Source organism: Hippoglossus stenolepis, chromosome 9 (genome assembly GCF_022539355.2).
Source record: "Hippoglossus stenolepis isolate QCI-W04-F060 chromosome 9, HSTE1.2, whole genome shotgun sequence".
Classification (NCBI taxonomy): Eukaryota; Metazoa; Chordata; class Actinopteri; order Pleuronectiformes; family Pleuronectidae; genus Hippoglossus; species Hippoglossus stenolepis.
Genome location: NC_061491.1, coordinates 19,123,664 through 19,149,696, shown reverse-complemented (window position 1 = coordinate 19,149,696; position 26,033 = coordinate 19,123,664). Strand labels below are relative to the sequence as shown.

Genomic DNA, 26,033 nt, shown 5'->3' with positions numbered 1-26,033 from the left:
ATATCCCCCATCAGGTCTGTCCCCGGGAGACCACAGCAATCATGGGCAACGCAATGATTCACATACATTCCGATAAATCACAATTTAAAACATGAGCGCTACACTCCTTTGTTACAATGACTCGCTCTGACCATGAAGAGAGCGCCTCTTACTTTCCTCCTTACACTCGAGAGAGAAACCTCAGCAGTGATATAGAAAAAGGAGGGATGTCAGGAGTGGAGGATGTGCTTCAGGAAGATAAAATGCTGTGATATCCTTTTTATATTTTGGAGAAATCTACTCTCTTTGGACAGCAGGTTTAAATTAGCTGTATTAGTATGCAGCACATGCACAGAGTTTGATGATGAATGAGCTTTTCTGTGCTCAGCAAAGCTGGATCCTCACAGAGGTTTTAAAAGTGCATGTGTGTAGTTTCCATGCCTTATGCGTTTTAATCTTTACTTTGGCTTTTGATTAATATGCATGTTTTGTCAGGTTGATATTTTTCTTGATCATTTTTCATTGTTTGGTGGTTTAGAAAGTGCAGTTTGCAGAGTGTCGTGCTTTTTGGAGTAGGAAGTGGTATATAACGACATTGCCAGACTGGCCAATCAGGGATGCCAATACAAATTCCAGTAGGCCACTTCATTTGTAGGCCATTGGGCAACCAGTAAGTTGGTCTGTCTGTCTCTTAACTGGCCCTCTCTGCGTCTCTACCCTTTCTCTTTGTAACGGTGAACTTTACTTAAGAGGTTGTAATCTTTCTACATACCTCTGATATTTACCGACTCTCCACTGCTCTTGCTCCCTCTCTGAGCAACCGACTTCTCTGCCTCCGCTGTCTCTTCCTCTTGCTCTCTGAGAGTCTCGGATTTTCCCCAGAGAGAAGTTGTGTGTGTAACTCTTCCTCCAGTATCCGTGTGCCTCTGCTCCTCTGTGTCTCTGAGTGCTCTCTGGTGATAAATGAGCTCCACAGGTCTGAGAGGAGTCAGGATTTAAACTGCACCAAATACTCAGTGGCTTTAAACCACTGTCCCTCTGCTGCCGCATAACCACTGAAGACAAACTTAAGGTGGAGAAGTGTTTTCTGCTGCTGTATTGAATAGTGATGTGAGTCTGACTAAATGTAAAACATCTACTTTGCTTAACTTATGATATGATTATGATGCTTGATATAATGTATTCGATGCAGAATTTAGAAAAATCCATTATACAGTGATAGATGTTTACTGGTGGTGCAAACAGGAGCTAATTTAGGTCTTGAAATGAGTTTTGCTGCGATGGCTAGAATAGGGGTTGCATATTTTTTGGGCTTCTTTAACTTTATGGTTGCTCTTATTGCAAAACCAAGTTTAAAGTGTACTTTTTCAAACTTCTGTAGAGCAATGAGACAGATACAGACCAAAACCCAATAAGAGCCTGTCATGTGTCTGGGGTTTTTCGCCTCTTATGTAAGTTCTTAAATTTGTTGAGTTAAATGCTCGACAAAATTAGCCACAATTTTCTGTGAGTTTGTTCAAAAGCAAGCACCAAAAAGCAGAAGAAAACTTCCTCTAAACCTCATTCAGTTTAAAATATCCGATTATTTTGAATGTTGAACCCACAGAGGCAGTTTTGTGTGACTCGGTGAGAAAAGTTGAGTGGCGGCAGCGTTATGTTTGAACAGTGTGAACTCAGTGTGCTCCCAACCTCAGAGAGCTGAAGTATACCGGAAATTGAGAACTGGCTGATATCAAAGTTGACTCTAATAAATGTGTTTGCTGAATGATGGTAAGGTGGAGGAGCCTGTGGACGAGTTCAGGGAATTAACTTACTCTCTTTGAGTGTCTGGCTTCTGTAATTGGAAACTGCCTCATCAGGGGTGGTGTTCTACAGAGGGAGGCGGGTGAATTGAAGCTTTCTTTTGCAGAAGACCTTTATATAATGGGTTGCTTGGGAAATCATACATGGCTTCTCAGACAAACGATGGAACATGGATGTGTCTTGTGTGAAGGTACGTGAGCATTAAAGGCTGTATAATTTAATATGATTTAAAATCTTTATAATCGTCACCTACGTAGATCAGTGTTCCTGTAGATGTAGACACTTTGTCTGTTTATCAAGAGTGCTTGTAAAAGCTAAAGCATTGAGTTAAAGGTACAATATGTAACTTTGGCCAGTAGGGGTCTCTTCAATCAAAACAACACAATAGACCCTAGTTCCATGACCTGGTGAAGCAGCAAGGAATCATGGGAGTGGTTGTCTTCACCACCATTGCGGATAAGGTAATGTAGTTTTATTCATGTTACACAGCCAACGACTATAATCGTCATCCATTGCGAGTGACCAATACAAACATCCGTATGAGGCAATTTGGTTTTGTGAATACAGGCTAGGAAGGAAAAAACTGCTGACTGGCTAACGGTGTGTTTTCCCTTCCCCATATGTTGTTTGCCCTGGAAATTATAGAAGAGACGATCAAAGCCACAGGTAAAGCGGATATTATGCAATCAAAAGTCGCCCATAATGGAACGTCCCCTTAGCTTGAATGTTATTGGGGATTCTTTGTAAAACAAAAAAAAAATGATAAAAAGGTTTTTAGACCTTTTTAACGAAGAATTGTTACAAATTACATCTTCAAGTGATACACACATCTCCCTTATATGGCATATGTATTTAAAAACTATATTACCTTTTCAAATGTGTGTTTGATTTGTTTCCCCAGTTCTCATGGTTGTGCTATTGTTTCATTTGCCTCTGCTGGTGCCACCGTTGCTGCTCTGACTATCTTAGCGTCACCCTGACGACCACTGCAAGTGCACTTCTAGTCATGTCAAGGAAAATGGACAGTTGCTGTCAGTTAATGCTTTTAGATGGCTCCAGCCCCCCGCGACCCTCAAGGATAAGCGGTATAGATAATGGGTAGATGGATGCTTTTAGATTCCACTGCACCTTCAGCTTTGTGGCTTGATGGGCGTTTTTTTTACTTTTCTCGCAATTAAAAAATAAGCTACTACAGTTAAAATGTAGAAAGGGTTATCTCTTATATGTCACATATTTTTGCTTTTTCTAATTGGTCTCTGTGGGGTTCATCCTGTCGCTGCCATCTGGCCTGAGGTAGCTGAAGTGTTGCGAGGTTCACTTCTCTGCAGATGTCTGTCGCCTGATATCTGCTGCACTAGTGAGTGGGCTACCTGTAAGTGATCAGCCTCACTGCATGCTCACAAAGCCAGAATAAAACGCACCAAGAACTTGATCTGTTTTGTTCTTAATAAGACATATGGACTGAGGAGAAGCGAGCTGCGCAACTGTGGGTCTGGGATGTGCTTTGTTTCACATGGCTCAAAGTCACATGGATACTAATGACTTTATGCTAATGACTTCTAACTCTTTTAAAGTCTGAGTTCTGAACAACTGCAGCACAATTACTGAACACTTCTTAGATATCATGTACAGTAAGTCCATTATGAACCGCACGGAAACACATTGTGTAACATTGGATTAATTTGTGTATGGCAACAGCAAAGATGCAAAGCCAGTTTCTGATTTAATTGCAGGCCCACATAAACAGGCAGCCAATCACACGCCGGCCTCTCCCTCCGCTGATGACCTCAGCTGTCCGTCATTGCTTTGTTACAGATTGTTATTGTTGATTTGGTTGTGAGGCTGATGGGTACCTTAGGGGGCTGCAGTTATAGATTAAAACCCCTCTGGGATATAGTTGTTAAATGTTGTCATCAGAGGCAGCTGCCGAGCTGAAAGCTTGTTGGGGTTTTTGAAAGCCATTGCTTCCCCATAGCAAACACCGCGTCGTGATTAGGCTCGATTTCCTCCAGCCATTATTGAAGGAGAAATGCATTAGAATCAGTAATTTCATTTTATGCATCTGAGTGAAACACATTACGCAACTGCATCAAACTTTCTTCTGAGAAGTTGATCATTTATATGACGATACTTTTAACGAATGCAAACCTCTGCAGGCTACCTACTCAAGTTGCAATGCGTTTCAATGTGATCAGATATCTACTGTATACTGCCTCTCAATGATCAGCTCTTCTTTATTCCAAGGTTTCTGTCATTGACTGTCTACTGAGAGACACACAAACTTTAAACTGCTCAATTTTTATGTTGCTGCTCTGGTTTGATGTTTTTTCTTGCATGGATGATTCTTATGTTGCTTTTAAATGTGACCTACACCCTGGTCTGTAGAGTATGGTCCTCCCATGTAAGCTAAAACTTGTATTATGGAAGTGACAAATAAAGCTGAATCTTTATTTCATGTTAAGTGCTTTAAATGTTTTGGTGAAGTCGAACCCATTTCAGATGGTCTAGAATGTGGCTGCACATCTGGTTTTTGGATCCACCACAAAGGGCCCATCAATCTGCCGCTAATGAACCTCCACTCACTCCCCATAGCTTCCCGTATCAAATCCACTAATATTAACCCGTACACTGACTTCTGCATCCACACCCATGTACTTGAACTCTTTATGTGGGCTTATGCTCCCTTTAGCAATCTCAGTCAAAACCCTTGACTGAATGAAAAGATGGAGGGCGTGACTCCTCCCTAAAAGTGAAACCAAAGTGTCTTGATCGCCACCTGGTGACTTGCAGTATAGGTCATAAATCCCATCTCCTCTACGTTAAGTAATTTTTTCTCAAAGATGGTTTCTGGATTTTCAGGTAACTCTTATCAAACTGATGTGTCCAAATGTCCATTTGTCCTTTAAGTTTGATTTGAATTAGTAATTTGATGCTCTAAAAATAGGGTGAAACGTCATTATTGACACCCAAGACTGACACATGATTGGTCGTGCATGTTTATCAGTGGAACTGTGGCTCCTTCCCCCTGAGACACTCGCTCCAAATTCGCTACATGGCAGCATTTGTCTCCAGCATCGTTCGGCTTCATTTCTGGATAGTTGGCGATAGTGGAGACACAGAAGAGCTGATCATAGTGACTATGTCGGCGTGTTGTATTGTATCCTACACAATTGCACGTATTGCACTGAGATGGAAGGAGCTGCCCGACGCTTTCAGAGCAGGATCGTCCCTCTCTTCCTCCAGAATCTTCTGAATCAGAATTTTCTTTGTCCTACAAAAAAGATTTTGTATTTAATGCCACTGAAGTCTTTCTGTGTGCTGAAGCATTAGTGTTGTCCCTCACTTGTAAAAAAGTGTTCGCTTAATTAGAAAATGTAGTGTTTCTGAGATGCCCTGCTGACAGGTTAATCCACACAGTCTGGGATGAAAATGTAATCTTATTGTATGGAGGCAGTTCTTACAGTCACTTATTCACACAAACAGCATGGCTTCACTTTGTATCCCCTCTTATCTCAGGGAGAAGGTGACATTCACAAATGTTATATGGTAAGTGATGAATAGGTGGATGTCAGCATCTGTGAGGAGAGGATGGCTTTGTGTAGGTTCTCCTGTGAGGGTCGGCTTCGAGGTGAAAATATGCACCTCACGCTACACAAAGATGAAACTGAATGGAGACACCATTGTGGGAATTAAGGTCAGCTGAGGTTATTGGACAGAGGTCGTGCAACTCTTCACTTCGGGTGATTTCTATCAAAGCTATGTTTCCTGAGCAACACAGATCAATTGTGGCCATTGATTATGTTAGGGCTGCTTGAATACTCAGACCTCAGTGTTTATTACAGCTAAATGTTGTTGCTGAACACAACACTGCAGATTGTGGTGTACACAGTAACATGAAGACAATCACACATGAGGCATAAATTTATGCAGTTTATTATCCAAAATAAAGATATCAGGGTAAACGGTGACATTGTTGCAGATGTGTATGATACAGACAGTGACTTTATCTACTGCAACATCTCTCTAGGGTGCTGATTATTAATGACACCCTCGGGAGCTAATGTATGCAGAGTATAGTAAAGGAGAAAGAAGGTTAAATGGGAGTGCCTGTATTTGTGTGTGTGTGTGTGTGTGTTCTTGTTTTTGTTGGCTCTTTAGGACCTTTTCCTGCATGAACACTGTCCTTGCCTGGACCAGTAGACCTCATGGGGACCAAAGGCCAGTCCTGACTTTGCATGTGTTGAGTTGGGGTTACCTTAAGGTTGGGGTTAGACATGAATTGTTTGTGGTTAAGGTTAGTGTTAAGGTTTTGGTTAGGCCATCCACAATGAATGGAAGGCATTGCAAAGTCCTAATAAGTATAGCTGAGCAAACGTGTGTGTGTGTGTGTGTGTGTGTGTGTGTGTGTGTGTGTGTGTGTGTGTGTGTGTGTGTGTGTGTGTGTGTGTGTGTGTGTGTGTGTGTGTGTGTGTGTGTGTGTGTGTGTGTGTGTGTGTGTGTGTGTGTGTGTGTGTGTGTGTGTGTGTGTGTGTTCTTGTTTGCTCGTTAGGACCTTTCCCTGCATGAACACTGTCCTTGCTTGGACCAGTGCACCTCATGGGGACCAAAGGCCAGTCCTGACTTTGCAGGATTTTATTTCTTAGGGTCTTGGTTAAGTTTAGGGTTAAAATGTGTTGAGTTATGGTTACGTTAAGGTTGGGGCTAGACATGAATTGTTTGTGGTTAAGGTTAGTGTTAAGGTTTTGGTTAGGCCATCCACAATGAATGGGAGGTATTGCAAAGTCCTAATAAGGATAGCTGAGCAAACGTCTGTGTTAATGTGTGTTTGTGTGTGTATGTTTGTGTTCTGTGGCTCCTCTTGGTAACAGAAGGTGAGGCAAACAGTCAGGCAGCCATATAACCAATTCCCCAGTCAAGTAGAGAGCAGAAACAACAGCCAGCCACCCAACCACACACACACCCACACACACACACACACACACACACATTCAGTAAACAAGCTGCCAGTCAGGTAATTCACTGTGTGCCAAAAACCTTCAACCGCTCAACCAGTTCCCCAGTCAAGTGGCATTCTTCCCCGCTCTTTCGCTGGATATTGAAATAAACATTTATTTTTATTTGTGTGGGGATGAGATACATTAAATGCCTCAAACGATGGATCCACCGTTGTGCTCTTTTTTCCCTTCGGCTCAGCAGCCCCGTCCATGTCCGTGCATGCTAACATCTGCTTTAATATCATCCCAGTGCCACAAATATAGAAGCTGCAGCTTTTACGCTTCTGTTTCTGTCCTCGCTTGTGTCTCTTTTGATCTACGAGGGGAGCATGGCCGGGGGCACGGCCAACAGTCTTGCTGACAGTTTTGAATGCTACACACGTCGGCACTTTCAGAATGAAGAACAGTGACTGGTATATACCTTGTCTTTGCTCTACAGATATTATAGATTTTTTTTTTTATTTATTCATCTATTCATCTTTGAACAAGGCACTTAAGATCTAGATGTATCCAGGAAAGCTGCCCAGAGGCTAAAAGACGAAGGCTAAAGCTGCTAAGATTTATCCAGTGGGAAACAGATTAGACGAATAATAATTGTAGATGCATTCGTTTAAATAGGGAAGTTGCTTTGCTGGAGCTTTTCTTTCATCTTAAACTCATGTAGTGTTTTGTACTTTCACTTGACCAATCTATATTTGATTTCCCGTGTTCGTTATAATCAAAATTTTAGAAATATAATATTTCACCCGAGGCTAAAAGTTCATTTATGAAGGAATCGGTCAAAAACAAAATTTTTATAAGTCTGAGAGAAGTGTGCATGCTTGGAATATTCTCAAAAGGGAAGCAAATCTTATGAATAAGTTATGCACCTGCCAAAACTTGCTTACACTGTACATGCATTCCCTAATAGGTTATACATCAGAGAGGCCCGGTGGAAGATGTGGTTGTTATTTGAAGTGGATGAGAGACAGTTAAATGCCTGATAGCTTTACACCAAGAGATGAAAGAGCTAGAGCTCAAAGTCTTCAGTGACTCCTCAGTAACAAGCACAGAGAAAAATACATCTGAGCAGGTTGGAAGAGTTGGTAGAGTTTCTCTACGCAACACCAGTGAGCGCAGTGAGATTTCCACTGTTTGTGAAGTTAAACTTTCTGACTTTGCTCCTTGATCTATTGTAGTTTTTTTATTTTCTGTCACATTTCTTTTTACTTTTAGAGTTAAATTGCTTTCACATTGGGAATTTAAATCTCAAATGAAATATTCAGTAATTTAAGGCGTGCTTCTTAACTCTCTTTTCTGATTTATTAAGACGTTTTTCGAACGTCAGGTTGACCACTCAGACTTTTTCTCGAGAGAAGTTATAAAGAGCTTTTCATACAAAGTGGTTCAAATGAGACTCTCGGGAGTGGAAGTACGTTTGGGAGGAGACCTTGAGAGGGTCCTTGGTTTGACAGGAGAGCCTCAGAGCAGCAGGAGGCGTGTGTGTAGTAAAGAGCCCTGCATTCTCCTGCTTGTGCCTTTGCAATGAGATGATTAGGACCAAAATGACTGTGCACACTAAAGCATGACCATTACTGCTCCGAGCAGAAAAGCATTTTGTAGCTGAGTTTTAAAATGTGCTATATAAATTACGCTGTTAATTAACATTTTGGGAAACATTGTATGTTTATTTGCTTTATTGCAGAGAGTAAGATGAGAGCTAGCAAAAGACTGGAAGCAGGGGCAACCACTACTGTGGCTATGTCCAAGTGTTGACCCACTGTGACGTCTCACATGGGTTTCTGTTTTTAATCCTCGAGTTTGACATTTTGCCTGTCGAGGTCTTGGTTTTTTGAAGCCAGAAGTAACCATATTTGGAAGAGAAGGCTTGAGGACACTTCACACCCACTTACACCCGCTGCCTGCACCCACTGGACATTACTTTAGAAACATGAATATAAGGCTGTGTTGAAGAAGACTTGAAACTGGATTGAGACCATTAATCTCCTTAGGAAATGTTTACTGAAGTTAAAGATCAAATGAGAAGTCTGGTCTTTTTCCTGATAGGCCTCAATAGAAACAGACATCTTTTAGGAGGCCAGTTGAGTCGCCCTCTGCTTTCTGGACCTGAAGTCCACCTATACAGTCTATAATGGAATACACGTCTCCTCTTCCTCCAGTTGTGAAATAGAATATAAACAGTCTGGTACAGACAAAATCGGCCTATTCTGGAGTCTTACTTCTTCTGTAAGGGCGTTAGGAAACCCCACAACTTTCAGTTTTTACACTACAGCTTTTTTTATGATTTAACAAAATTCGACAGGAGACAGGAGATCTTCAGAAGTAAAGGTTGGCAGTCTTTTCTATAATTTAGTACATCGCCAGGCTAGCTGTTTATCCCTTTCCAATTTGTTATTTATGTATTATCCTCTAAGAAACTAAACGTCATATGTATGTATGTATGTATGTCTTATGTATAACGCAAAAAACATGTTGTGGTATTAAAGTATTATTTTTCTCATCCGTCACCTTGCAAGAAAGTGAATAAGTGTGTTTTCTATAACAATACAGAAATTGAATAATGATATGTTTGACACACAACAATCAAGGACCCATTGAATTTCTATTCTTGATAATTATGACCTAGACATGTTCTAAATAGGAAATTTTATAATTGGAAAAAAATTGTTGGAAAATTGCTATTGGTCATTTACCAACTGTAAAAGAAAAATCACTTCTGTTAATACTCGTCTAGCTCAGAACTATGAGAGCAATAGCACAGCAGGTATAAGCAATTAGTCTGTGAATGTGGATGCCTCGTGCACATCTGAGAAGAGTGCGGTACGTGTCAGGGGCACTGTGCATGTTTTCTGCCTAAAGGGAGCACATAGGAGTGAAAAGGGACAGCAGCGGCGGAGAGGACAAAGAGCCCCACTCCTCCCCCCACATCCACCGCCATCAGCCTTTCAAAGGGTCACACCAGCCATGTTCTCTGGGGCCACAGGAACGACAGACTGCATGATGGGAGGGAAACGAGTATGAGGGGAAATGGAGAGAAACAGTGGGAGGTAGAGTGGATGATGCCGCGCTTTGAGGCTCCCAGGAGTCAGGGGCTAGAGAAGACATTGTTGTGCTCACAATGAGACGTGGTTAACTAAACTAAAAACTAAAATATGACTGATATAAAGCGATCCCGGCTGTGAGCGTGTGTGGCCAGAATTAGATTAAAACCTCTGCGCTGACTCTGAGATGGTATTTTATGGGATCCGGTATAGAGTATCCCAGAAGAGTTGATGATGCTCGATCGTGCAGTAGATAAAGATTTCATACTAACTCACATTTCTGCCTCAGGAGAAATATGATGATCTAAACTGGGTGGAAGAAAACCTATTTTCTTCGAGGCGCCCCAGACGTCCCATTCATTTTATGGATTATTGACGGCAGGCATAATGCACACAGCCAACTATCACCTAGACCTTAAACACTTTGTGGTTTGGTCTCTTACATCTTCCTCACTTGCACATTTGGAAATTATGAACAAATTAACAAACTTCTTGCAAAATGTGCAATGGGGAATAAATTGGAGCTGTAATTAAAAAAATAAATAAAAAAGATATTGCTCTCTATTGTATTTCACATTTCTGTCATATTGACCCAAGTGCATTTAAAACAAATTTTAATTTCACTGTTTACTCAATGGAAAAGTGCATAATTCTAAGAATGCTTATGTAAAATTCGTCTGTCCTTTCTTGATGGTAAACCAGTGCTCGGCCACCACCACACATATCTCTCTCATCAGGGAAAGAAAATATATCAATTAATATGCAGCCACTTGACATGTGGAACATTTAATTAATTGAGAATGTTCTACGCCTAATGTGCCACCTGCATTAGTTCCCTCACGGCTTTTAACAGTACATTAACTCCTGTCTCATACAGTATACTGCATGTATATGTTGATAAGAAATACATTTAAACAAATATAAAATGATTTTAACTTTAATTGTAAAAACAGATCTTTGCACAGTGTCGTGCGTGCAGTCATCACCAAGTGCAGCTGTGTCTATATTTTTATATCATACAAGTTGCACAACAGGCAGAAGTATTTATTTGATCCTATTTTTTATTCATATTATCGGGCTGGGGTATATGCTTTGAAATGTACAAGCTTTTAAGCGTTGCCAGAACACCACATCTAAAGAGATGCTGCTCTGAGATTCAAGTGTTTACAGAGATGGCTTCTCTCAAGGTGACTAATTATTTACTGGATTCGATAGAGGACAATCCCATGTGAAACGTCTTGATCTCAGTGCAGTTGTTAATTATCAGTGTATGCTTATTTCAAAACAGTAGAATGAGGTGTGTTTTTGAGACATGGGGGTCTATAACACCTGGTGCAAAACCGGCACCAAGCACAACACAGGTTTCATTTTCCTGTCCAGTGCCCACATTGTTATAACACCAATTACATTTGGGCCCACTTGAGCGTGTTGGTCTTTAAAGTGAGGTGTGGTCAGGTAGACTGTATGTAAAGGACGTGTCTCCCACTATCCAGAAAAATGTACCAAACTTATCGAATAGCACTTTTCAATATGCTAAGAACAAACTGGAGTGAAGTAAAGAAAGATTGATTTGTCAAGTACTTTGACTTCTTAGTTTGGTCTATTTCCCATCCATGAACATTGAGAGGGTGGGATTAATGAACTGTACTGCAGCCAGCCACCAGGTGGCGCTCGAATACGCTTTGGCTTCACTTTTGGGGAGCAGTCATGTCCTTCGTCTTTATATACAGTTTATGGTGCATAGCTATCTTAAGGCAGCAGAAGGTGATTGTGTGACTGACCAACCCAAACCTGGTCTGAAGTCAGTGGTACAGTATTTTAAAGGGCGTTTTACCAAGGTTGTGATACATAGGCGGGTGCACAACACATATACACACTGCTTCTTACACACACAGGTGTTCTGCTCATGCACTTTTACTTTGAGCACAAATGTGTTTCCTCTGCATAGAAGCCTTCTCTCTTACTGCAAATCCCCCTTTATAACATCAATCCTCCTTGGTTTAGGCTCGCCAGACTTTTACAGAGAATTGATGATGGCGCCCGCTCTGATTGGTTTATTACACCCAAAACACACCGTGATTAATTAAGAGACTAAACACAACCATTTTGAACCATGTGCCTGGTGCTGCAACCTTTTCTTTTCCACCATAAAATGTGCAAAAAGAAGGTCATTGGGAATAACATAAATCAATTGGTGTTGGTCTCTTTGACTGGCCTCATTTTCTCCGCTGTGATGAGATCAGCAGAAATGAAATGTCTTTGAAGTTAATTTTTCCCATTTGCTTCACTTCTGTTCCCATCACTTAGCAGTTCCCACGGTCCTCCACTTTGCTCTTTGTTATGCCAGTGTGGCTTGGAAACTGTTGGTGGAAGTGCTTTGCCTTGGCTGGTGTCAAAACATGTGACACACAATTACATGGCTGTAGGAGAGACTAATGTGTTTGCTTGATATTCAAGGTTTCCCCTCTGTCTCGCTCTGTGGGCAGCACCGGAGAAGCGAGAGACATTTAGAAGCTGGTGGCTGAACTGGGCAGTGAAATTGTTTGAGGTTTGAATCCGTACCAAAGCGGCCTGATGTGTCTTCATTGAAGCCTCAGTGAAAACAGGAATAATATGAAACCAGCGGCCTCTCTTAGTGAGAGGCTCTTTACTTTATTCACAGCCCTGTAGTCCCTCGAAGAAAAAGATCACTTAATTTGAAAACTCATTGGAAAATGCAAACGCTTATATGTGCAGCACAAAGGATAATCTTTTCTTTACAAAAAACGTTTTAGAATACCCCCCTTTTTCCAGTTTTCATTGAAATTGAAGGAGTTCAAGACGAGTACAAATATTTTTTAAATTGAGCAGTTTACAGCTCAGTTAAAAAATATATTACATATATTACCTACCTCAGAGGAAAGTGCGGGAAAGGTAAACTGAAAACGGCCTTTTCCGCTAGAACCCGACCGATTTAACAGTTGGCTGACATATTTGTGTTTGTAAGATAAAAGTTGTCATATTGATGCATATTGAGAAAATTGAGCGATTAATTATATTTAGTGTTATTTATAGTAAAGCTTGTGGTAAAACTGTAAAATAATATATTTGTCATAAATGTCTGATAACGACTTCTAAGGAATCATTGACACTCATCTGCCTCTAAAAATCAATATGGTTTGGGCTGTACTTTCAACTGAAGTAAATGAAGCCTTGAAACTGAATGCCAACAATTCCTAAAGCTGTCTCCACTTTTGTTGACTTACAAACTCTGTCTGTATAACAACAAACTGTTGCCGCACCCTCTCATGCATCATGAGGACAATACTGTGCTGCAGGAAGTAGTTCTGTCTATGGCTGTCAGGATAGTGAGACAAATACAAGTACCAGAGGAAGACAGATTGGTTGCTCAAGGGTTTATTGTACAGCAAGATGACAAAAAGAACGGGACAAGGTCTTCACATGATGGACGATCAGCAAACTCTCCAGACTTAAACCCATGGAGCTGGCTTGGGATGAACTGGCAGAAGGTGAAAGCAAAAGTGCAAGTGGCTGTGGAACAAGTTAGAAACCATTATTCCATTATTATTTATTATGGACTGTGCTTTAATTCATTAGAATATAGAATACAGTCACTGGAAAAGATGAAGAATTTTGAATAAATCATTAAATCTGTTATCTTTAAAACACAGATTTTTCTGTGGATCACTATAATTTCTCTTTTTGATGTTTTTGACAGTTGCACATGTTTGGGTCGGTTGATTTTTAGAAGCGATACTCGCCTTTTTATCACTCCCTGCATTTCCAATCCTTATAAAACATGTTATTTAGTTAAAATATCAGATTGTTTTTTGTGGTGTGCCATAAAGTGTTCTTTTCTAAATGTATTATCCATTTATCACTTCAGTTTTGGCTGAATTTAAAATCACAGCACGAAAACATAGTAAAACCGTGGAACTCTTGTTAATTCGTTAGTTGTTCTTCGTATTGAATCTTAAGTGTTTGCTTCTTATCAAACTGTCCCTGTGCTTCTATATGTGGGAAATGTAATTCACTTAACCAGCTCCAATTCTTATTTTGCTCCATGTGATAATGAGACAAACCCAACAGATGTTCATGAATATAATGAATTCTTTAAATGAAGACATCAACAGGATCCACCTTCTCTCGCACCTCCACATGTTTGAAACTAAATATTTTGCATTATATAATATATATTTACTCTTTCCACAGCGCTTTGACTTTTGATAATTGGAAAACCACAGTTGTATCTCACGGCATTAACAATGGACTCTGTGCTATTCAAGTGTCTCAGGCAGTACAGTGCCATGACAGTTTGATTGTGAGCCAGCACCAACAAAACCAGGAGCCTGAAATATGAAGCCGCTAAATGAAATTCGTAATTTTGTTATTCATGGCATGGGCTTTTCCTTCTCTGACATGTCAGTGAACAAACTTACCAACACTGTTCCAATTTTACACATCACATACCGTTAACAGATGTTAGGAATACGACTGCGTATGTAAAGAGTTGTAAAAAAGCGTCTTGTGGCTCCAGGTGCAGTTGCACAATGTCTGATGCCTCATGTAATGTCAGTGGATCTGAAGACTTCAAGTTTGAAAGCAGAAAAAGAGAAACTCGAGTATCACATTTAATTCATATAACATTTAAAAACAGTGCAATAACAAGTATCGACAGAAAGATGGAGGATGGAGATAAAAACGAAATTAGGATAACAGACCTCTGTAGCCTGCTCTTCACTTCTGCTTCAGGGTCGCGCCTCCAGGCTACATTTACAACTGAAACTGAGATTGAACTGTCAGTTGCATTGTGGGTAAGGTTTTGACATGGAAGAAAAATGCATGGAGTAAAAAAATCAAATCATTTTTTAAATTGGCTTTCGTGAGTCTGTTATAGACGTACAACACTAAATAACTGGTGTACTCTCTCAATGACTGCATTGTCCATCTGTGCTACTACTTATTTACTCAGGGCCTGCTATACTCGTATTACTCCTCTACTGGTGTCTGTAGTAGATCCCATTGTAAACACCAGACATGATTGTGCCCATACCACTTCCACCTTTTGAGACGTGTGTCATTGGTAAAGAGTGTAGTATTTCCTTTGTTTGTGTTGACCTCAAATACTCCCTTGTATATACTAGTGTGGGTTATATCCTGTGTATCCCATGAGCAGTCCTTACTCATTATGTGGTACAACAATGAGATGTAAAGCTTGCTATCATTTACTGAAATCCCTTAGCGACAGTGTTTCTGCAGCCGCTGCAATGTCGTGGATACACAATCGCACGACTCTGCATAGTGCTTTTAATTTGAAACAACGTGCACAGGAGGTGGAGTCATGCGGCGACACTTGGCCAAGGTTGGCGAGTTTATGCAACCGCAGCTCAAGGCGAGAGGAGGAGAGAGAGAGTGCATACAGAGAATAAGAAAAAGAAAGTGAGAGAAGGGAAGATTTAAACATCACGTTAGATATATTTTTATTACCTGTTGATGTTCACTCAGAGCTCCGCAGTGTGGCTACCCAGACTGCCCATCGGGGACCAATACCAAACAACTCTCTGAAGGTGTGTCGGAGAGCGAGGGCCTGCCACTGCGATCACTTTCTCTAAACTTCTGCACTCCACAGTCTGTAACTCCAACTGGGCTTCTTCACAAAGATGTGAGAGGAAGAGAACAAGTTGTGGGAGCACAACAGCACACACACACAAAAACACACCATGTTTACAACCTCGAGTTATTTCTGGCGTACTCTGTTCTTCGTGCACCCCCACCCCCCCGCGCCCCCGCATCCCCTCTCAACCCCCTTTCCCTCATCCCTATGGTCATTTGTATTCATCCACTTTCATTTACTGTCACCCTGCGTCAGTTGCAGGCTGCTCTGAGCTCCTTCCTAGCTTGGCAAGCTGCTGCGCTCGTTTTCCCTCCCTCACTCCCTCTCTCTCTCTCGTCCTTCCCTCTCTTCTGCCTCCCATTTGCCCATTTCCTCTCATCACGGCAGGCTGTGTGCATGCCAGAGTGCTGCTCAATAAATAACAACTATTGCCACGCTCCGAAATAAATGCAACTGAACATAAGACATATATACATGGAGGCTGCCTGTGAACGCCATGCACGCTCACGTGCACACATTTAATCAAAGGTTCCAGCAGAGTATTCTAATGGATCCCGGCCAAGGTCTATATTACTTCTTCCCATGGCAGTGGACCCAGTAATATCTGAAGACTCCCTGAAGTTTTACCTTTACTCGGTCATTACTCATTGGCTTTGACTCATAATGCAGTTGTAACAACCATTGATGCTCTTTCAATATTTGTTTTTGCTCCATTATTTTCTCTTTGTCCTCATTGGGGTAAGTGTTGTACATCAAATATTTAAAATGTTGTTGCTGGCATGAGAAAGCGTCTTGATTTTATAATGACCAACGAGAGAACACAACCAATGGCTTATTTGCCGCCTGCAGGCAGAAGGAACCACATCACCAATCTGATGTTTAGATCTACACGTCAGTGGGTGCCCATTATTTACAGAATAACCCAGTTCCACCACAGCTATAACTCATCCTCTTGTATGTGCCAGTGTGTGTGTGTGTGTGTGTGCGTGTGTGAAGCAAGAGTTTCCCCTTTGACCCTCGGTGGGAAGGAGGGAATTGGACCACAGTCCCTGTCAGGGTCACTGTGGCAGCTGTGCTGGCCAACTAACTGTCCATATTATAACCTCTTTTTCCCTGAGAGACCAGCAGCACAGGACAACAGGAAGATGTAGTTGAATTGTAGAGGAGAGGAGACAGGTAGATGAGTATATGAAAAATTGCAGTGAGCAGGAAAATAGGTTAAAGAATGTGTTTTTCTCAGGTAGGGAGAGAATCAGAAAGGAACATGAGGACAGATGTACGTGCGGCTGAGCTTTTCAGCATTAAAACAAAACCAGGTCCCTCAAGTACAGGAATAGAAGCAAGAATAGATCAGTTCATTATAGAGAGGCACGCTGTATCCTCAAACTCAGCACTGTACGAGTGCATTTAAAAGGGCTCTGCTTTGATTTTATTCCTGCATGCTGCTTTTGTTGTGCCCCCTTCAGTGTTCAGCTTTCTCTCGCCAGGCAGCGCTGGTTTGTTTTTCCCTGTATTTGAACAGCGGTGCAGAACAATTACCCGCTTGAGGAACACTGCCCCATCTTATGTCATTTTCTTGCACCACACTGTCCTTCATAAAACCTGAGAGAGGCGCTGATAACTCACACTCGTCGGTTTAGTTTCCCACTGTTGGACGGGTTCAATTTTGCATTTACAAGGCCGCCTGCTTTTACCATGGGTTGTGAGTCATCCGAAGCGAGCGTTTCTTAAATGTTAAAACTATAAAGAAGAAAATAACACAGCGAGACACAGTTTCTCAGGCGTACTGCATGGTCAGAAATGATAGTCGACGGGGCGCCTAATAGGGTGAGCAAGCGCCCCATGTATGGAGGCTTGAGTCCTGCTGCAGTGGCCACATGTTTGGTTCTGACCTGTTTTCTTTTTTAAAGATATTTTTGCGGCCTTTTCCCTTCATTTAGAGGACAATGCAAGAGGGAGAGAGTCTGGAAGAAGCTTGGAACCAAACCTGCGACCGCTGCTGGAGGACTCCCTCCGTCCTATTAATAACGTTAAATGCCCCAAGATACCTTTAAAAGAAGATAGTTGATACAGTATTAATGTAATTCTCTGAAAGCTGTATTGAGGCGACATGGGCTAAACTGGAGATGAGCCCTGAACAATGTGAATATCGTATCAAAGACTGACGGCACAAACAGCCACATCTCTGTTGACCCCACCGGGCTGGTGACACACTTACTTGCCTCTGCATGGTTTACATCAACAAGCCATGAAGTTAGAGCCTGAATCTTTCAAACAGCTTTGTTTACCACAAAATATTTCTGAGCGAATACTGCCATCTATTGGTCGATGATGTAAACTCTGTACTTGACTCTTCAATACAACCGGCTTTCATGGTGTTTATTAGTTGATTCCCAGCAAGAGCATGTTGAGCATTGCTACCACATATTAACATTCATAAAGACTAAGATCATTTGCAAACTGAATATTAATATCAATTAAGCCTTTTTTATTCAGTGGTAGGGGAGATGATTCGTTTTTTTACAGTTGAATATATATCGCCACCCATCTAGTTACATTTAACGGCAGGTGGGGTAAAATATGTGTAGTAAAATATGACTGATTACTGTTGTCATGCTCAAGTGTCAATCTTTTGTGTCTGTGTTGAAAGTTAAACTTCAATCCATCAAGTGAGAAACTGTTGTGCATGGCTGCATTTGAGTGGCTGCAATCAAAGACTGAGAAGCTGATTGTCTGTGCAAGAAAAAATATTTCTGTACAATAAGAAGGTGCAGTGTTATTTTTTATAGTACATTTCAACAGCAAGGCAATTTAAAGGGCTTAACGTGAGATGTAAAAGGCATCATGACAAATTGTAAAAGCAATATTTGATTTGATAATAGACCGTGGTAAACAGGACAGTCTTCAGCAGATCTGCAGTCTCTGGAAGTTTATTCCAAATAGATAACAATCTTTTTTTCTCTAATTTCAAATTTGTTAAAACATTTGCATTGATACCTCCTGTTAATGCCACTGTGTGTTTTTTTTTTCTTTTTAGATAAGTATATCGCTTTTAGGTAAGCATATCGCATTCCATTTTACAATGCAGAGGGATCTTACCAAGAAATGCTTCCACCTTGAGACAGTGCATATTTTTAAATCATAATCTCTACCTGCCACTGAATCGCACAGTGGCAGCAGATGTCCACTTGAGGGAGGCAGAGCTGCATCAAGTCTTGTTGGTAATATTTTCGCCTGTGAGGACTCGGGTCCACTTAGAGCTGTAGAGGAATTCTCATTGACTCGATGATTGAAGTTCTCCTGTTTACTGCCAGCCGCCCCTCTCCTCCTTCTAAACGCTGTTTCATCCGTGTCTCCTCACCATCCATACATGTGCGATTCATTTACAGTATGCAGGTGGTACCTATAGCAACAGACCACTTGATCAAACTTAGCCATCTTAAATATCCTCAGACATGACATTATATGAAGTCGAGAGTCGAGTGTCATGCAGAGAAACCTTTTGCCAATAACACTCTAGACTCCAGACTGTGCAGTCAGAGGTGACGGCATGTTGTGTGCTGCCAAAAGAAAGGCATCCAGTCTGTCAAGATTGAATCATATTTCGCAAGGAGCCAGTGGGCAATGAGCTCAGATCTACATAATGCACTATCCGTACGCTATGTAAACTCTCTATACAAATTGAAAATCTATTAAGCAGACAGTTAGTATCTCTAATTTCTCCCAAAGAGTTGGATACAAATAGGAGAATAGGAGCTCAATGAGTATGGTTAGTATAGCATTATTAGTATAGAATTAATATGGAGGTGAGTGCAAATACTAATCTTGACCTTGCTGCAGTGTTTGGTGAAGTGTATCCTGTCTATTATTTTATTGTGTGCCTATCAAGTATGAATCATGCATCGCTCATCCTCATCCTTTCGGCAAGCACACAATGTACAAGGCTTGAGACTATATCATCAACTCCTACACAAAATGAATTCAAAGTTTTTCACGACACACTCAGAGAGAGACGTTCATTTTTGAGCCCTTGATGTGTGTTTCTGTCAGATTGGACTCTATTGTATTGGATGAAGTATTTTTTTGGAGGGCTATTGGATTAGATTTCACTGATGGGTGTTCCTACTTGTGCCCCCTCCCAGGGAATTTGTGTGGCTCAAATAGACTGTTAAGTATCAGATTTCCATTTTTTTTACTTGAGACTGATCAGGTGCTAATTATAGGTTTACATCTTAATTGTTTTCTCAGTGCATGTCAGTGTTTGTGTGGTGTGGGTCTGGATGAGTGTCTGTTGTGTCCGGCAGATTAGCTTCCTCTTTCTTGTTTTTGTTCCTCCAGCCCTCTTGACAGATCCATGTGTCCCTCTCCCTCCATGTTGCCCCTGGTTACCAAGGGGAAATGCACGTAGACGTCATGCGCAGCAACAGCGAGGGCTCGAGAAAAATTGTTTTACAAAGAAAAGAACACGAAGCGATGGGGAGTAACACAGGTAGCAGGAGAAAGGGAGGCAAAGACAGAAGTATATGAGAGGACACGTAGTATGTATGTGTGTTTGTATGTCAAACCTTTTCTGAAAGGACGGCGTTATTCTCCTCTGTCTATTGTAAGGAGGTGATGAATTGCAAGCTGTCAAATGAAGGCCAGACACCCTTCCACTGCTGTCATGGCTGAAAGTGTCTGACTGACTGATTGTGATGATGACAAGGCAAATGCAACAAACAGCCACATCTTCAGCAACTCCTATTCATTCAGCAAGGTTCAACACCCCCAATCAATGTCAACCTCTTCCTCACTTCACCTTCACTTATTTTTCTCGGATGTATGTTGCTGGTTCATCCTACACTTCATTTTTCATAAGGCCAAAAATGTTGCCAAAGAGGTTTTACAAGAGGAAGTGTTTTTTCCGATTGGATTGGAATAGTGGCAGTAGCTGGAGGGGAGGGTTGCCAAGGAGTGGCTGAGTGAATGAGCTGTGCACAATGATACACAACTCCATGTTCGTACAAGATGTTTTAAGTTTTTATGAGAAATCTTTAAAAACTTTGTTTTTTTCCCAAGAACAAATTAGATTATGGTGAACGGGATTGGTAGTCCACTAGTTTTAATTGCAGATGGCGTTCTCTCAAATTTATTTTGGCAGTCATTAAACTAACTGGATGTTCTGGCCAAGTAAAGTCTTTCGCATTTCTCCCAATTCCAGGACTGCATTCTTCAGAGGCTGCATTTGAAGACCGATTGTGGCACGACTGTCCCACTTTGAAGGCTCCTTTTTAATGTGGCCGAGAAATGCATCCTTCAATTCTCAAGCAATGAAGGATGCAATGGGTAGATCCTTCTCTGTCCAAACTATCCCAGGATTTATTGTGACAAATTGCTTAATTGGAATAGCTAATCATAATGTTTACAAGGGGCCATTAAACCTCAATTGTTTCCTCATTTTACTTGACAGATCTTCGTTAGCTAACTGTGCAGGTGACTGAGCTGCAGTGCGGTAAGGGCAAAAAATACATCCTGAATTCCAAAAGGAACCTGATAACATATCTGCAAACTAAAAAAAGTGCCCTTCAGGTACTGAGCTGACACATCTTCTCTTGTCATCTGTAGTCCAGTTGCCATCATGCTTCCTTCAGAATGCATTTGCTGTTTCAAATGAGTCAACATTTTATTTCTAGGAGACTATGTTGTGCGAGGAGCCATTACAGGTTGCTGCTGCTCTCTGGTGTGTGATTATATGGATTTCAGGACATTCTAAGTAGTTGCTAGGAAGGTTACTAGGTGACTGCTGAGGTCTACAGCTAGTTGCTGTGTGATTGTGCTGAAATACCAAAAGTGGTTTCTATGGTTAGTGACAGGTAGGTTGTGACTGTTTGGTTGCTTGAATGGAAAAAATCTTACCGGCTTTCCTGAACATTGTAAAATTTGTGTCAAGTTTGTGGCAAAGATATAAATATGATTTCAGTTCATTTTCAGTATACCTTACAAGATAAAATGGCAAAAAAGAAAATTGAATATATATACATTCCCTACAACTTTCCTAATTTAACAAATAAAACATGTACATAACATGATAATTGCAGGACATTATTTGCATGCTAAAGGTTTTGATAAAACATTGCAAAAATGCCACATTTGTTATTTGGCCGATCCACCGATCAGACTGCAAAGTCCCAACACACACTGGATGGATTGCATTCCCCAGAGGAAGAATTGCCTAATGATTTTGCAGATTTCCTTTCTTCTTTCATCTAACACAAATCCACAACATGAGGTACATTTTCTGTTTGAGAGGGAAATTTCTACAAAACTGATGACATTTCCACCAGATTGAATTTTGGAATTCAAAAGAAATTTTAGCATGCTAACATGCTAAACTAAAAAGGTGACCAGTTTTATACAAACGAAACAACTCCTGCTGCAATACGAGCGTTAGCTCACATCACCACTGTGCCACCGTTGTACTGAATGGGGCTGTTAGTCTTTTTTGCATAAATCACATGAATGTAAATCTGTATTTTAACCTTTATTTTTCACAGAATAGCTGTGTCTCAACATAGGGGCAGCATCCTTTATTTGCTGTGTTACTAGATTACTGATTGCGTCACAGCAGCGTGACTAGACTTTTCCAATTCGAAGGCTCTTCCAAATGTGTCCCTCCACCCCACGAGCAACGGAGGCTCCACCGGGTGGTTCATTGCACTTTAGTGACAAACTGTTTTTCAAAGAGGTAAAAGTGAGGTGAAAACGTCAGGAGAATTTATTTTTAAATTTAAGTACTTAATCGATCAGCTAATGGTACACATGTTAAAGGGGACATAGCATGCCCATTTTACCACAAGTTGATATGGTTCCTTGGGGTCTTAATGAAATGTCTGTAACATACTTTGGTCAAAATACCACAAGGATCATATAAAACAGCACCCTTTTTACCCTGTATAAAACAGCCCTCCACAGAGTGACCTGTTTTGAGTGCCTGTTCCTTTAAATGCTAATGAGCCAGCTCCCCCATGATTTTAAACGATATAAATTACATATTTTATATGATATAAATTATCAAATATGCATCCCATACTTTATTCTCCTTCTGTTGTCCTGGAGTTTTAATTTTCCCAATCACATAATTAAATGTCCCCCTCTGCCCATCCACTACAAGCACACAAGCAGACAGACAGAGAGAGAAAGAGAGGGGGGGCTATGAAGACCATCATTTACCCCCAACCCCGACATTCAACGGGTACAACAACAAGCGGAGAAAGCAGAATCGCGGGCTGACCTTATATATACAGTCTATGGGGCTGACCAGCGGAGAAATGCTCGTCCCAGTGAACAGCCAGGCGGCTGCGTGCTGGAGAACGGCGCTGCGCTGCTCGCAGCGGCGCCTGCGGCCCGTGTACCGGCGTAACTACTGTAACCCAGCGTAACTACTGTACCCGGCGAACTACTGTAACCGGCGTAACTACTGTAACCCGCATACAGTAGAGCTGAACACTGCGGAAGTCTTCACACAGCTGGCAGTGTGGAAGACCGCAGCAGGGAAAGCAGCGCCGTCTGAAGCGCGCAGCCGCCTGGCTGTTCACACGGGACGAGCATTTCTCTGCGCTGGTCAGCCCCATAGACTGTATATATAAGGTCAGCCCGCGATTCTGCTTTCTCCGCTTGTTGTTGTACCCGTTGAATGTCGGGGTTCGGGGGTTACAGTAGCGCTGAACACTGCGGAAGTCTTCCACACTGCTGCTGTGTGGCGCTGACACAAATTCCAGCTCACGCACGGGAGAGCGAGCGGTCGCTCCCGAGCAGCTGCTGCAGCCTCCCAGTCCCAACGATCCAGACAAATGCCACATGTGAGTGAATCGCGAGCTGACCAGCAGAGAAATGCTTGTCCCGTGTGAACAGCCCGGCTGCGTGGCTGGGAACGGCTGCGCTGTTCGCAGCCTCCGGTGTAAACCCGGAAGTAACGAGTGTGGGGGGACGGGGGCCAAGACCATGTAGGGAGACTTCCAGTTCCTTGTTACGACACAATACCCAGGAAGCGCAATCGAGTCGCTCAAGCATGACGTTTCTGACTTAGAGGAACTATAACAAAACGCGCGAGTGTTTTTTCCCCAGAGTTTTTGGGTTGGTAGACATGCCAGATACCCACATTAACCTGTAGAAGCACTAACAAAGTGGAATTTGCATGCTATGTCCCCTTTAAAAAAAATGTCCTTGATGGAAAGCGGCTAACTGTTGGATAGAACCTTAATTGCCACATACTAACTTGCGTTGGCAATGCTTGAGACCCTTTTTTGTGTATTTGCGTTTTCAAATGGATGATTCAGCCATTAGTAAGGTAATTTGTGTGTCAGATGGTAAAACATGCTAACATGACACCTGTGTTGCTTGAGGTGGCTGACAGGTTAATTGCTGAAGGATTGGTGTGATTGCGCTGGGGGGCACGTTTAGCAGCTTGATATATATATATATATACAGTAAACTGACATCTAAAGGTAAGTGGTTGATATAAGAACGACTAAAAGCTTGTTATGTTCTGCATTCAAGATAAGCTGCTGGTTGCTATGCTGAAGAGGTAAATGGCTAGAGGGTTAGCATATTAGATTCAGCAGCCAACGTGTCTACCCTCATTTGAAAAGCTAATACAGAGGGAGTGGCCGACACTGGAAGCAATAGCGAGGCTCCTAGTTTTTTAATCATATGCTCGGATGCTGGTTAAACGCAGATGCAAATTTGAGCACATGAACACTCATCGGTGTACACGTGACATCATTTGCCGTTTCTAGGGACGTCTTCTCAGGCTGCGTCTGGATTCACGGTTACTCAATAACTAATGGGGGCTTTTAGTGCGGTCTGCTGCATTTAGAAATGCTCCCTCACAGCCGCATGTGCCTCAACTTTCAGGCGCATGCATGCATACAACATTTTTCACAGTGTTACTCGAGCTTACCATATCTCTCCTCGTACCCCCTTGTTTTTCTCCTCTCTATTGTACACACACACACACACACACACACACACACACACACACACACACACACACACACACTCTCCTCAAACACTCGCTCACGCTCCGCTCAGCTCCAAAGGATCAGTAGCTTATAAACTGGCTGCAGTCAGCAGTCAGTCTCTCTGCAGAGGGAGGCAGGATAAATTGCTTCGCCTGGATGGAACAGAGCTCAACCAAGCCTATCTGGACTGAACCATACTGGGCTGGGGCTTTTTACAGGAGAACCACCTCTGGTTCCTTTTTTGTTTTTTCACCGGACTGGGCTCCAATGGACTGAATTAGTTGAGCTAAACTCATGTTAGGCTTGATCTCACTGGACTGTTTAAGTTTGCCTCCAGGCCTCGGGGAGAAAGGGCTAGAATAGAAGGAATTCCCGGGATTTTTTTTTTTTTTTTGAATTACGCCCTCCCTCTATCCTTCTTCCATCCTCCCCTTATCTTCTCTCATGCACTTTCACAGCAGACATCCAGTGTTGCAGAGCAGACAAAGGCAGCAGCTCTCAGTGCTTCTGTTCATCTGCTGCCTCCTTAAAAGACGCTGACGGAGAAAGAGACCAAGGATTTTTTTTCTCTTTTTACATCCCCTGCTTTTGCATTGAAGGAGCTGCTGGTCTGAGGAATTATTTGCAGAGCGTTTCAGTTTATCACCCCGAGGATTTTTTCATGTTTTCTTTTTTTTCTGTCAGATTACAAAATCTTGATGAAATCCTGGGACTATCACAGAAAGGAAGCAGATTGGTAGTGTGCGTATCGCTTCATTTCTGATATAACTTGGCTGCCTTCACCGTTCACTCATTCAGCTGGTGCTGGTGCTGGTGGTGGTGGTGAAGCCGGGGCAGGCATGGCCCAGCAGGCAGGCATGGGGGTGACCCACCAGGACACCCTGGCAGTGCCCCCCATGCCCAAACACTCCGGCCTGAACGAAGACCTGGTGAAGATCCTGCGGGAGAACCTGCTGCAGCCGGAGAGACCACGGGGACACCGGCGGTCGCCCTCCTCCATCTCCCCCCGCCTTTCTCCACGCAACTCTCCACGTCTGCTTCGCCGCATGCTGCTCAACAACAACACCCACAAACAGAGGCGCTTCACTGTCGCACACACATGGTGAGAATCAGATGTGTAAGATAGCGACTGGACGTGAAGATTGATTGCTGCTGAATAGGGGGAGCTGAATAGACAAGCGCACATGTGTTTGTCTTTTGTCAGACAACATGTGGTTTAAACCACACCCGTGGCAAACTTTGAAGGTCAGCACTGTGTTTGTTGAACGCTGTGTGCAAGGGAGGTGGCGCGATAAGCCATTTGCGTAATTAAACTTTGTTTGCGGTTTATCTTGAATGCTTTTTACGCTCGGTGGCAGGAGTGTGCGTGAGCAAATCTCCCTCGTAGGTTATGCATGTCACATCTCCTAGGAAACCCTCTTCTCACCTTGGATAATGAGTTTCTCGCTTGCTCTTCCTTTCTGTCCAGCTTAATCTCTGTTAATGTCTCTCCCCTCCCTTTTCCCATTCTTACTCCTCTCCTTCCCCCGTGTTTCTCAGCCCTCCCCCCTTTCGTTCTGCCTCTGCTTTTACCTCTGTGTGATATACAGTAGTGCAGTAGCTG

At 42.2% G+C, this 26,033-nt stretch overlaps 1 protein-coding gene across 3 annotated transcripts in view; it reads left to right on the top strand.

Annotated features, from left to right (window-relative positions):
- The window catches only part of pde4d (phosphodiesterase 4D, cAMP-specific), a 178,800-nt gene that overhangs the window by 59,306 nt on the left and 93,461 nt on the right, over positions 1–26,033 (top strand). Inside the window, exon 1 of one of the 3 annotated variants that reach the window (XM_035165122.2) lies at positions 24,872–25,532. The exons of the other annotated variants lie outside the window; for them this stretch is intronic. Within the exon in view, the coding sequence (XP_035021013.2) occupies positions 25,270–25,532 (263 nt within the window). The 5' untranslated portion in view covers positions 24,872–25,269. Of the gene's footprint in view, positions 1–24,871; positions 25,533–26,033 lie in introns of those variants that run through there. 3 annotated transcript variants of the gene reach the window in all.